At 37.2% G+C, this 14,586-nt stretch overlaps 1 protein-coding gene across 1 annotated transcript; it reads left to right on the forward strand.

Annotated features, from left to right (window-relative positions):
• The first annotated feature begins 7,248 nt into the window (after positions 1-7,248).
• On the forward strand, positions 7,249-11,183 carry LOC140888386 (uncharacterized). The gene is made up of 4 exons (XM_073296066.1): positions 7,249-7,581; positions 7,664-8,130; positions 8,245-9,904; positions 9,999-11,183. The coding sequence occupies exons 1-4, from the start codon at positions 7,249-7,251 to the stop codon at positions 11,181-11,183; spliced, it is 3,645 nt and encodes a 1,214-aa protein (XP_073152167.1).
• Positions 11,184-14,586: the final 3,403 nt, after the last annotated feature.

A 14,586-nucleotide genomic window follows, 5' to 3' on the forward strand; every position in this document is an offset into this window, starting at 1 on the left:
TGATGATCATATATAGGGCTCAATCAGCACACACTTTGGTTTGTTTACTGTGTATATAACAAGAATGGTAGGTTTAAGTGGTATTTGTATGTATAAGAATTCGTGTTTGTGCATGCAGACACCAAGTGTGGGTAGAAACATGTATGAGACAGCTAGGTATTTTTTGGACGGTCCTCCTTAGGAAATTTTCATTTCAATTTTACGGTACCATCAATTTTATTTTTTATTTTTTTTTTGTGCTCAAGGTAAAATGGATGTCTTGTGATGTAGCCAAAAATTAATGTTATCCGATTCGAGAAAACTTGGGTAATCCATGGAGATCTGGGTGGACGTATTAATTCTCGAACAGTTCCGGAAAACGAACTTCGTGGATTGTTATCTGCATCACAAAGTAATTAAAGTGAGTGTCATCGGGTGTTGTCCGGCAAAGACACTCCGACACTCAAGTCAGTATTTATCCAATAAAAGCTCTAAAGAACTAGATGTGACTATCGAGTGTGTACATATCTTAAAAATGAGGTGACTTGAGCTATTTATAGATATTCGAAGAGTTTCATGGACTTAAGCTTTTTATGGGCATTTTGGTATTTATGGACGACCTTGATTAAGTGTCCCAATAAATAATTAAGTATTGTACCCAATTGAGCCTAGCAAATGAGCTCGAGAGAAAGTCAAATTGGGTCATAAACCATGCATATATCACCTAGAAAGAATAAGGAGGAAAATTTTGGGAAATAACCTTTTTGGTATGAATTGAGAGGCTCAGTAACATACTGAGTTCGACCATGTGTTGGTAACTTTACTATCTACACTATATTACAGAGAATATATATATCCGAGATATTAACTATCTTGGTAATTTACAAACGACAATGCTAACCATGTCCTTCTAAACAAATTATAATTTTAGTTTATCATATTATTCTTATCTCATTAAACAAATTATACATATACTTGAAATATAATATATATATATGTTAGGCGATGTTAAAGTTTTGGTGATGTGCTATTTTTATACCTTACTCTCACTCATCATTAGAAATAAGTAGAAATCGAACTCCGTCGATTACTGCTTTTAGGTAGTATATATACTTCTATCGGAAAATGAGCAAATTGGAATTCAGTAGACCACTAGTGAATCTTAAACAAGAGCAGTAATCCCAGTCTGTTTTCTGGGTTTTATTCAAGCTGCAGAAGACCTTTTCAGAGTTCAATAGATAATTCAACCGTAATTTATAATTCAGTCCCCAAATCTAAACTTAAATTGGTAATCAGTCCCTGTCAGAAAAAAACTTTGTTTAAACTTTCTGGGCTCACATGTTTTATTTCGGATGAAATTTGGTACAATACATGAAAAATATGGTATAAATACATGATATTTGAGTATCAAATATGTTAGATCTAGTATAAATATATGATTTTTGAGTACTAAAAAATATTGATATTAATAACACATTTATCTTATTTGGATGAAAATCGGTACAAAATATTGAAAATATGGTACGCATATGTGATTTTTGAGTACCCAATGTGTTAGATCTGATACAAATATATGATTTTTGAGTACTCAAACACATGTTGCAAGTTCACATTAATAAAGATGTTTAGATTTTATACTCAAAATTATATTTTTTTGTACTTGATCTTGAACAATTAGTGCTCAAATATCTTGTATTTGTACCATATTTTTAATGTTTTGTACTTAATTTTATCCGAAAAAAATAATGTGGGTCCAGGGAGTGCAAACAAATTTTTTCTGACAAGGGACTGATTCTTAATTTGCTTTTGAATTTAGGGACTGAACACCAATTTACCCATAATTCAATCATATATGGTGTAATATTTTGTTAGATAATGTCTCTATTTATGAGGTATTCTGTTACAAAGTACAAATTCATTAATTGGATCTTACAAGATCACTTATTCCATGTTACCATTCTTAGGTAGTGTTGGGAGAGCTTCTATGAAGCATTTCTCAACTTTTTGTTAACAAATTTCACAAAATTTCAATTTTTTGTTAATGAAAAAACTGAGAAGTGCTTCTCCCAAACACTGCCTTAGTATGAGACAAATAAGAAACGTATTTTTGATACAGGTGAAAAGAGCTGTTTTTATTTAAACATTGAATACTCTCTATAAAATCTCTAAGGTGATAAACAAAAACTCTCTCTCGATCTCTGAATATCCATGTGAATCATCCTCCAAGACTCAAAAAAAAATCAAGCATATTATAAGTCTTAAAAATTAGCATGCGATAAAAGATACATCAGATCCAGAATATCATTTGTACTAATAACACATTGTATTATGAAGCTACTTTGTGTGAAGTGATTGTAATATATATATGGAAAGAGTCTTTCCCAAAATCAATATTGCTTTTTAGAGTGTTGAGTTGTTTGTTAGGATTTTCAGTGGGCAAAGGTAAAACCCGCTGAAATAAATTTTTACAAGGTTGTATTAATCAAAGTCTTCTAGTAATATTTTTTGGAAACAAAAGAAATGAAGACGTAGAAGAGTTTTTTCCTTCGAACTTTCAGAAACAAGTGCGGTGTTATTTTTGTTTGCCTATTGCTTGTGTTTCATAAGTGTGGGATGTTTTCGCATTTTTCAGTAGTATGTTGTATTTAAAATATAACGAGATTAACTGTTGACCGCTAAAAACAGTTAGAAGCATATGTACCTTTCAGAAGCAGAAGATGTTAAAATCAGAGTGTTTATTCAACCTCTTCTAAACAACACTCCACCGATCCCAATAATATAATAATTTCTAAATTATCTATAAAAATCACAAATATTTTAAATAATTACTTCATTATTTTTTTAAAAAAAAATTATGCATTATCCAAACAATTACACACTGCAACAAATAATTACAAATATTTTAAATATAATTATTTGTAGTTATATATATATATATATATATATATATATATTAACTTAACTCCAAAAATAACTAGCCAAAAAAATAAATTATATAAACATTAACAAGTGCACAGAGACGCTAATTTTTATAAAGATTCAATAATTTAATTATAACACCCCACCAAATCCACATTTGACATATACGTTTGGGAAGGTTATGTGTTAGCAAACACATTAGCTTGTGAGACTCGTATCGTTAGAGGTATGATTGGTAGGAGGGAATGAGGTAGGAATGAAATGAGCATTTCCATCTCATTCTCTATAATCATGTTTGGTTTGAATTTGGAATGTGAATGTTCATTCCTATTGGAATGACTATTCCCATATTCATGGGAATACTCATTACATCCATTTTGGATAGGAATGGTCATTTTCACTCCTAATCTTTTTCAATTTATAAATCCTTCCCAATTTAGTTTAATAAAATACCTAAAATAATAATCATAATAATAATAATATTATCAAATTAATTCACTATCATTTATAAATATAAAATTATTAATGAATGAATGATGATAATATTATATTAATAACTAAATAAATAAAACAATCACTTAATAATCACGTATATTATAAAAATATAAAATAAAATAAAATAAATGTTAAATAATAAATATCATAATATTTTATTAAAAGACACTTATTTTAATAAATAGAATACTAATAATAATAATTACTAAATTAAGATTAATAGTTATATTAGTTTTACTATAAAGATAATTTTATAATGATTAATAGACTACAAATAGTTATAATTTTTTTATTGTTTTTAAATAATAATTATAATAAATATTTTTTAACCTAAAATAAATATTTTTGAGTAGCTACTATTTTTGATTTTAATGAAAACATTATTTCATAATTAAAAATAATTCTATTCTATTCGGGTACCAATCATTTGAATGGAATAGATCATCATTTCATTCACATTCTTATTTCATTCCAAAGTTGATTTCATTCTAACTTTATTACATTCAAGCATATCAATCATGCCCTATAAGTCTAAATACTTTTACTCATAGCACTGCTACCAAACATATTATTTCTATCTAAGGAAAATATTTTTCCACTAATTTATTCAATTTTGGGTTTTAATTCATCATATTTTCAAAGTTTGATTTGTTACACGAAATGTTAATTTTCGATTATTTTAATCTGATTGCTGACTGATACTGAAAAATATTTTATGTGGCACTGACATGCTAACATGGTATCGAAAATTTTCGAATTGTTAGATGTCATGTTGGTAATTAAACCAAAACTGGTGAAAACTAAAAGTTAATGTACCGAAACTAAACTTTTACAACTTAATATACCAAATACAAAAAATTAAACAAGTTTAAAGACCAAAATGTGAAAAGTTATATTTTTGGTCCTATAATTTGCAATTTTTTCACTTTTAGCCGTGTTAACAATGAATTTGTATTTTAGTCATGTAACTTGAATTTATTTTTCACTTTTGGTCATGCTATGACAAATTTTTATTTTTAGTCTTGTAAGTTATATTTTTCTCACTTTTGGTCTTATTTTGACTGGAATTCATCGAGTTTGTCAGTAAAAAAAAGACCAAGTTTTTGTTAAAAAAAAGCATACAAGTTGAAGGAGAAAAAATAAAAAAATAAAATGCAATTACAAAACTAAAAATTAAAATTCCACCGTAATAGAACTAAAAATGAAAAAAAAAATGCAAGTTTTAAAATTACAAATTCACTGAAAAACATGACCAAAAATAGAAAAAGTACAAATAAAAGTACCGAAGGTGTGATTTTCCCAACCAAAAGTATCATCTTCCCTTCTATTTAACGGACGCATATTTTTTTTTTATTTATTGTCACGGACTCAGATTGAATCTGCCTGTTAAGCATTCCTGTGTTCTACTTCTACATACTAGCTAGACTTGGCTCATACCCTCTTATGCATTGAATTGTATATCCCACAATTGGACAATATATCGAATAATGTTGGCGTGTTACCGAATAATACTAACATGATATAAAAAATTACCGACTTGTTAGCCGTCAATATATCAGCAATTGGATCAAATTAGCTGAAAACTAATGTTTAGTCATTTAATGTACTAAAACAAAACTTTGACAACTTAATGAATAACAACCCAAAATTGAACGAGCTAATGAATTAAAAAATCATTTTTCCTTCTATTTATTAGATTTGATAGATTTATTCTTTCTTGTTTGCGTTCTTGTGATCTATAGACGTCTAGATTCGGCCCGTACCATTCTTCATATAAAATCCCTGATCGATGATCATATATATATGGCTCAACTGCAATCGTACGCTTTGGTTTATTTAAGTGGTATTTGTATGTAGTGTACATGCAGACATCGAGTGTGGGGACTGGAGAGACAGAATATATGAGCCAACTAACTATTTTTTGGTCCCCCTTTGGAAATATTCATTTTAACTATATTTTACGATACGATCAAATTTTATTTATTTATTTTTGTTTCAGATTAATGGATACCGTGAATGGAAGAACAAAATAATTTTTTTTAAAAAAAGAAGAGAATAAATTTTGAGAAATAACATTTTCGTTTGAATTGATAAAGCTTATATATCTAGACGCTTATTAATTAACACCGAAAAAAATTAGGTAGACGTTACATGGCAAACTTTTTCAGATAGATCTTATCTTCCACCGTAGCCTAAATGTAGGGACCCATCTCCTGCACACAATAAACAGCTCGTGAATGGGTGTCGAAAGAGTTTTCCGATGTGGCCACTTCGATGCCTAAGTCAATATAGGGCTTAAAGGAAGAAAAAAAAAACTCTCAGAAAATATGCATCAAAGTGTGCAATATATTGTGTATGAGATTGTGTATATTCTAAATGTTGTGTCCGGATTTGCATTTCATATATTATTTGGGATGGTAATGCAGTAGCAGATAATTTCTATTTAGTGAAAATAATTTTTAAGGGTCCACTAACTAATTATTCAATTTGGGTACTGGTCCACTAAATTTTTAAATTTTTTTGGTTAATTATATATCCTTTAATTTTGATTATCTTTGTCCAATTATTGATGTGACACTGAATTTTTTTTTTATGTGGCACCAGAAATGTTGGCTTGATATCGAAAATTACTGACTTGTTAAATGTCATGTAAGCAAGTAGACCAAATTAATATCCGAAAACTAAAAGTAGTTTACAAAAACCAAAATTGGCAACTTAGTTTACCAAAACCAAAACTAGACAAGTTAATAGACGAAACAATTATTTTACTTCTAATTATATCATACGTATCATAATTTCACGCACCCTTGATGTGGCGATAGACATCAAGCTTTAATTATCTATGATAATTGATAACTGGTTCTCTTTGAAATAATCTTCTATTTCTTGAGAAATATGGATGTTTGTCATATTTAATGGAAAATGTTTTCTTAAAGAAAGAAAGCTAGATTTCTCTATTTTTTTTTTTCAAAAATGGAAATACGGGAATAAAAACTAACAATTTTGGCATATGAATTTTTAAAATGTTATTTTAAAAAAATAAAAATTTTACTTATATATCAAAAAGTTTTGTATTTACACTCGGTCGAATGTTTAAAAGCTGTCTCGCTTTTGCCATCAACGAAGATAAGAAATGCGAAAGGTTATGGGAAGTTTGGGGCTGCACAATGTAGAGTACATATTTTCTATTAAAGTTGATATCCTAGTAAGATATCCCGGGTGGCTATACCCCCCAGGTGATACCCTATAGCCCGGGTGGTCGGGACAGCGGAGCAGGTCCTAGCCCGACTATTTTTAGGGAGTGTGGTGATATCCTAGTAAGATACCCCAGGTGGCTATACCCCCGGGTGCCAGGAGTATCTCGGGTGATGATATAACCCAGAGAGTCTAAGCACTCGGGATATCCCGGGAGGTCTGGGGAGAACCTGGGTAAAAGCAAAAGGAAGCAAAGCTAGTGGGGTCCAAGTTTCTTTATTCTCAAGGTTAGGAAACAGCCACGTCGTCTTAGAATGTGTCAGGATCAAATCCCCGACCAAATCATTGTGGACCACGCCCCAACGGAGTGGGCTCTTTCCTTAAACTACGGGGTGTCTAAATCACACGTGATAGCCGTCCCATCACCCTAAAAGCCGTCAGTTAGCTCATATCCAGTAATCATTGAAGGCCCGAGCCGGCCATTATAAAAGCTAAGGGAGAATTTCGTAAAGGGCAAGTTGGATGATTCAATACAGACTCACTTTCTCAAATATCTTCATCTATCTTTTCCGCCCGGGAATTTACTCGCCCCCAGGTAATCATTTTATGATAATCGCATCATTGGCGCCGTCTGTGGGAAAGTGAGTTCAAGACATAGATATGACCATCATTGATGATCCAGAAAGCTCTCGTCAAGCAGTGGCCGCAATTCAAGAACAAATGAATGCTATGGTGGACGCCGCAGTACAAAGAGTCATGGCAATGCAGCAAGAAGGAGGAAAGGATGGCCAAGGAAAGGAGAATGAAAAAGGATTAGAGGGAGAAAAAGAACAGGAGCCGAGGCCCGAAAAAGAGAAGAGCAAAGGCATACACTTGGAAGAGGAGGGAAACTCACATGCCGGGTCCGCCAATGTCACCATGGCGGGGGAGCTGGAGATGCTGAAACAAAAAATAAAAAAACTGGAGAACACGGACCCGCGGGAATCTTCGCGGGTCAAAAGTCTGGGCTGTCCTTTCTCCTCGGAAATCATTGGGGAGCCATTGCTGGTCCATTTTCAAATTTTCCAAAATCAAGGAGTATGATGGCAGCACTGATCCAAAGGAGCATGTGACCCGATTTGAGAACGTGGCAATGTTACATTGCTATGGTGATCAAATTAAGTGCAATGTATTTCTGACTACCTTGGTGGATTCTGCTCAAAGATGGTTCGAAAACTTGGAAGAAGGTAGTATTAAGACTTTCAAAGAATTCAGGGAAGTCTTTTTACAACACTTCAGCAGTAGCAAGCGATATAAAAAGACCACTCTCAGCCTTTTTGAGATAAAGCAGTCGAACGAGGAGTCTCTGAGAACTTATATTAAAAAGTTCAATAGAGTGGCCTTGGAAGTACCTGCGTGTGCGCCGAAAACCAAAATCACCGCTTTCACACAGGGACTTAGAGAAGGAGAATTTTTCCGGTCTTTAGTCAAGAGGGCTCCCCGGTACTTTGAGGACCTCTTGGCTCGAGCTGAAAAATATATCAACATGGAAGAAGCCCAGCGGTAGAAGAGGGAGAATTACAAGAAGGAAGCACACAGGGATAGAGGAAACCAGAGTAATCCGGGAAGAAGAAGGCCGGATCAACCAGGGAGACTTGCCACCTATGCTCCCCACAGGATAGCCCAGGACCGAGAGATTCATCTATGTGAGGACAATGCCCAACCGTTGCCTCCGAAAAGGCCGGGAAAATATTGCTCGATACATCGGGTAAACACTCATGACACCAGTGAGTTCCGGAGGATCATATCAGAGCCAGGACAGTCTATACCAGAGGAAGCAAGGCATGTGGAGAAGAAGCAGCGGGGACGTCCCTGGGTGCCACGGCTCGACACCACACGGGCCAATAAGCCCGACCCTCCAAGAGCTCGGGAGATGACACCTCGAAGGCCAGATAAAGAACCCCGAGAGGGATCTTCTAAAGGGGTGATCAACATGATTTCGGGAGGGTCCACTGATGGGGACTCTAATAGGGCTCGAAAATCTTGGAGTAAAAGAGAAAGCCTGGGAATCGAGGCCCGGAGGATGGACCCCAGCCCAATCATTACATTTGGGCCGGGGGATTTGGAAGAGGTGTGCCTGCCTCACAACGACTCTTTACTTATCAGGGCTCGAGTTGCTAACTATGACGTGAGAAGGGTGTTTGTGGATTCGGGGAGTTCTGTAAATGTCATCTTTCAAGAGGCATTCGAGCAAATGAACTTACAGTGGTGTGAGATCCATCCCGTGAAAACATCTCTGTATGGGTTCGCAGGACATACCGTTCGGCCCAAAGGAGAAGTGTGGCTACCAATCACCCTGGGATCGGGTGATATAAAGAAGACTGTCATGGCCCTCTTTACCGTGGTGGAAGCCCCGTCTTCCTACAATATCATCCTAGGAAGACCGGCCCTAAATGCTTTTATGGCTGTCGCCTCTGCATACCACCAGAAGATCAAATTCTCGGTGGGAAATCAAGTGGGCGAGGTAAAGGGAGATCAGCATTCCTCTCGGCGATGCTATGCGGACACCATCCGAGTGGACAATAAGAGGGCCTGGGGAAAGGAGAGAAGGGATGATCCGCAACAGGAGGAGGTATGCGCAGTGGAAGAGTTAAAGGAGGAATATGAGGAGGTGGAGGTAATGCCTGGACAGCCGGGAAGGATTGCTCGGATGGCTCGGGGTCTGGAGCCTGCTTTGGCTGAGCAATTGAAAACTTGCCTGGCCCAGAACGCGGATGTATTTGCCTGGTCTCCCAAAGAGCTAACGGGATTCCCGGCTCATTTGGCTGAGCACAAGTTGAATATCCTCCCGGGATCCCGGCCTGTTAAGCAAAATAAGAGACACTTCGGAGCAAAGAAGGACAAGGTCATTGCCGAACAAGTCCGGGAGCTGCTGGAAGCGGGGCACGTCAAGGAGGTACAGTTTCCTAGTTGGTTGTCTAACGTGGTGCTGGTACCCAAGAGTACAGGGAAGTGGAGAATGTGTATAGATTTCCGAGACTTAAATAAAGCCTGCCCAAAGGACTGCTATCCCCTGCCCCGGATTGTTCAATTGGTGGATTCTACCTCCGATTATGAGCTGCTTTGCTTTATGGATGCCTACCAAGGATACCATCAGATTCCCCTGGCTAAGGAGGATCAGGATAAGGTCAGTTTTGTTACGTCGGGAGGAACGTTTTGTTATGTGGTTATGACTTTCGGGTTAAAAAATGCAGGAGCCACATATCAAAGGATGATGGATAAAGTCTTCCAAAATCAATTGGGCCGGAATGTGGAGGTGTATGTGGACGATATTCTGGTAAAGTCCAGGATCCGGGACCATTTTATTCCTGTACCTTGCGAAGGTATGGGGTGAAGCTCAACCCGGCTAAGTGCGTGTTTGGAGTAAAAAGTGGGAAATTCTTGGGATTTGTAGTGACCGAGAGAGGAATAGAGGTAAACCCGGAGAAGATAAAGATCCTGAAGAGATGCCATCACCCTCCTCCATTAGGGAGGTGCAACAGTTGACCGGAAGAGTTACTGCCCTATCTCGTTTTATTGCTCGGTCTGCCCATCGGAGTCATCCTTTCTTTCAGGTGTTGAGGAAGGCTCAGAGGTTCGGATGGAGTGAGGAGTGTGAACGAGCTTTCCGGGAGTTGAAGGAGCATCTGGAAAATCTTCCTATCTTGGTTAATCCTGAACCAGGGGAGAGGCTATGGGTTTATATTTCCACGACAGAGTTTGCTGTAAGCACGGTTCTAATAAAAGAAGAGGGAGGAGATCAAAAGCCAGTTTATTATGTAAGTCACGCTCTGAAGGGGCCTGAGATCCGGTACAGTGAAATGGAAAAGATGGCCCTGGCCCTCGTCTTGACTGCCCGAAAACTCCGGTCTTACTTTCTATCTCATCTGGTCACTATCTTAACCAATAGCCCTTTGGGTCGGGTGATGACTCATCCGGATGCTTCAGGTCGATTGGTCAAGTGGGCAGTTGAGCTAGGAGAATATGATGTAGAATACAAGCCTCGGGCAACTATTAAGGCACAAGCTTTGTCTGACTTTCTGACCGAGGTCTTCACCTTTGGTCAGGAAGAGGTGTGGAGAGTCTTTGTGGATGGGGCTAGCAGTTTGGAAGGAAGCGGGGTGGAAGTAATCCTCATTTCTCCCACTCAGGAGAAAATTAAAGTTGCGATAAGGTTATCATCTTTCAGATCTAATAATGAAGCGGAGTATGAGGCGGTAGTCTCAGGTTTGAAGTTGGCCCGAGAGGCGGGAGCAGGGCACGTAATTGTGTATTCGGATTCTCAACTGGTAGTGCAGCAAGTCCAGGGGGGCTTTAGCATCAGGGAGAAGAGATTACAAGAGTATGTGGGGCTTATCAAGCAGCAGGGAGAGGAATTTTCTAGCTGGAGCATTGAACAAATTCCCAAAAAGCATAATACTGAGGCAGACGCCCTAGCCCGGATGACATCATCTCTTACTAGTATTGATAGCCGGGAGGTGATACAGCAGTCCGGATCGGTGATGGCCATAGAAGAAAGAGTAGAAGAGACCGGGGAGGGATCCTGGATGACTCCCCTCATCAAGTACCTGCAGTGAAACGACCCTAACTCTATAATTATTAAATAAATAAATATGCGGAATTTTTTTTTTTTTTTAAACTTACTAAATAAAATATGCACATATATGCCCATACATACATGCACAGAATAAAAGATTTAAAATAAATAAATAAATAACTTAAATAAAAATTGCATTCTTTAAATAAAATAAATATCTGAGTCAAACATTTAATTAAAAATACTGCATAAGAAAAATGATGTAAAATTTGCATGCACTGAAAATATTCCAATAAAATATTCAAAACCACAACCACTGAAAAATAATTAAAAAGTGTAACATGCTGACATAATTAAAACATGCAATGTGACTCAGACATCTATCACGGTCACGGGGTCACTGCATGTCCGCTCATATGTCCTCGCCGCCGGTCACCATACCAGTGTAGTGAGCCTAGAGGCCCAACATGCTAACATAACAAGGGTTTAAAATAATTTAAATCACTTGGATACTAATACATAACATATACATGAATGAGCATGCTTAAAAATATCATGGCATAAACATAACTTAAATTAACTTAAATAACATAATACATAAACATTGTTGAGCAGTTAAATTTCTAACATCGCAAGGTTGTATCCGTAGTGTAACCTTAAATCATACATTAAATACTGATCAGCGTGAAAACCAACGTACGTGGCGGTGACGAATCACCTCTTAAATTGGCAATAAACTGCCCTTCAATAGTTCACATATGGGGACGAATCCCCCTTAAATTGTCACACTACTTCAACTTCCAACATAAAATATTTTATTATGGCTCAACCTTAAACATTTAATTATGCATAAAATTATTTCATGAATGCATGTACTTAAATAAAATGTGTGTCCTTCATATATATTTAATATAATTTCTTACTAACATATAAATATTAAAATAACTTCAATGCATAAAAATAATTAAATATATAATCAGGACACATGCAAATTTCTCATGGATTGTACTGGACTGCTGGCCCTAACACTCAAGCCCAATTACTTAAATCTGGCCCAATAACATACTTAAGCCCAATAAAATTTTTCTAAGCCCAATTAAAATAATTTAAAGCCCATAAAACATTCTAGGCCCAATAACAATTTAAACTGGCCCAATGGGCCCAAAAGCCCAAAGACTGGCCCAATAACTTTTATGGGCTCAAAAGCCCATAAAATTAATGGACTAACTTAATTAAAATTTTAAAAGCCCAGATAAAATTATTTGGGAGTCCAAATAATTTTATTTCTAATTAATTGGCCCAAAAACCAATTAATTCATAAAATACTTTAAAAAATAAAAAGACTCGAGCCCGGCCCACCGAACCCAGACCCGGACCAACTTAACCCGACGCACTACCCCACTGACCCGACCCGGAACCAAACCCTAACCCTAAACCCGACGCCCCCTTTCCCTTCTCGGCTGCGGCCGTGAGCAGCAGCCACTCCTTGGCTGCTGCCGGCCTGCTTCGGCCGCCCCTGGCCGGAGCACCGCCGCCCAGACGTAGCCCACGTCTGGGCGGTCTGAACTTGACCCTAGCCCTGGCCCCATGCAGCCCCATGCACCGAACCCGAAGCCCCTTCCACAGAGCCCTAAACTGCGATTCCCTTCGGCCGATCTGCAGCAGTTTCTTCCCTGGGCTCGTTTGGCTCGAGCCATTCGAGTCCAGACACACCTAGGACACCCTAAGGACCCTAGCCAGCAGTTAGAACGCACCCATGGCATCAAAACGTGAACATGAATCATGAAAACATCAAAGAACCGTGCGTCTTCAACCTAGATCAAATTTTTCTCTGAAAAACTTTGAAATTTCGATGCCTACACATTGCACACACTTTAATATCTGATAGGTACGAAAATAGGGAAGAAAAATCATGCCTTGCACCGAAGAAATCGATTGAGCACGTACGTAGAACGTTTCCGGGACGACGAACGACCAACTTGGAGCTTGAACAACCGAGGCTATGGGGTTTTTCTTGTGGGAAGCCGATGAAGATGATGAATGGAGGGGAGGGAGGCGGCTGAATGTGTGAGTGATCGGTTAGGTTTTTGGGTAGATTAGGTTTTGGGTTTTTAATTTAATTAAAATAGGTTTTAGGATAATTAAAAGTTTTAAATATAAAATATAAAATTTAAAAACTCCCATTAAAAGTTAAAATCTGATAATTTAAGTTAAAAATATAAAAATCCCGAAATTACAAATTTAGGGAATTTTAAAAATAAATAAAAGTCATTAAAATGGCTAAATTTGAATAAAAATGGACTCCTAAAATTATATAAAATTAAATACTAAAAATTTTGAGGCAATAAAACTCAAAATAATATTTTTGGGCTCTAAAAATGCTCATGGAATAAATTGGCTAGAAAGTTGTCATCTCGTCCGTCCACGGTCCTGTCTACGCGATCAAAACAATTAAAATACTAAAAATCGTAAAATCACTAATTATGGGTTAAATGCTTAAAAAAAATAAATTAAATCATGCACAAATAATTCACATAATTATTTAACCCATAAATCTAAAATTTAAATAATTAAATACCCTAATTATGCATGCGGATTTACGTATTTAAAATACCGGGTGTTACAATTCTTAAATTGAATTTCGTCCTCGAAATTTAAAGTACTTACCCGAACAACTCCGGGTAGCGAGTCCTCATGTCTGCCTCTCTCCTCATACACTAGATCTGGTGGCAACTGCAAGGGCTCGAAATCCAACACATGCGCCGGGTTAGCATGGATACATGGAAAATGTTGTGCACTGCCGCTAGCCCTGGTGGTAGAGCTAAACGGTAGGCCAACGTGCCAACTCTCTCCAAGATCTCGAATGGCCCTATATACCTCGGATTAAGCTTCAATGACACAAGCTCTCAGAAGATCCCCTCTCAGATGACACAATAGACACTGGTATGCCATGCAGTCTAACAATCTCTCTGATGTAAAGCTCTGCATACTGTGTCAAAGAATAAGTAGTCCTCACTGGCAAGAAATGAGCTGACTTGGTGAGTCTATCCACAATCACCCAAATCGCTGTGCAACCTCTGGCACTCCTCGATAAGCCAACCACAAAGTCCATCGTAATATTCTCCCATTTCCATTCCGAAATAGGAAGAGGTCTAAGAAGTCCTGCTGGACGCTGATGCTCTGCCTTGACTTGCTGACAAGTCAAGCACTCTGACATCACTCTCCCGATGTCACTCTTCATTCCGGGCCACCAATACAATAGCTGCAAATCTTTGTACATCTTTGTACTTCCGGGGTGAATGGAGTACGGAGATGTGTGAGCCTCTGCTAAAATCTCAGCTCTCAACTGATCGCACATCTCCAGATTTTCAAAGCGAAAACCACTGCTGCCAACCCAAGAAACTGCGAATCTCCGAAGCAAAGTGAACGGGTCGCCTACTGTA

This window comes from Henckelia pumila, chromosome 3 (assembly GCF_033568475.1).
Source record: "Henckelia pumila isolate YLH828 chromosome 3, ASM3356847v2, whole genome shotgun sequence".
Taxonomy (NCBI): Eukaryota; Viridiplantae; Streptophyta; class Magnoliopsida; order Lamiales; family Gesneriaceae; genus Henckelia; species Henckelia pumila.

Excerpts from the sequence above, each read along its gene's own strand:
- LOC140888386 (XM_073296066.1), top strand. The coding sequence starts at position 7,249 with ATGACCATCATTGATGATCCAGAAAGCTCTCGTCAAGCAGTGGCCGCA. Across the intron at positions 8,131-8,244 it reads AACATGGAAGAAGCCCAGCG|GATAGCCCAGGACCGAGAGA; the intron begins GTAGAAGAGGGA and ends TGCTCCCCACAG. Across the intron at positions 9,905-9,998 it reads TGTATGTGGACGATATTCTG|TGGGAAATTCTTGGGATTTG; the intron begins GTAAAGTCCAGG and ends TGGAGTAAAAAG.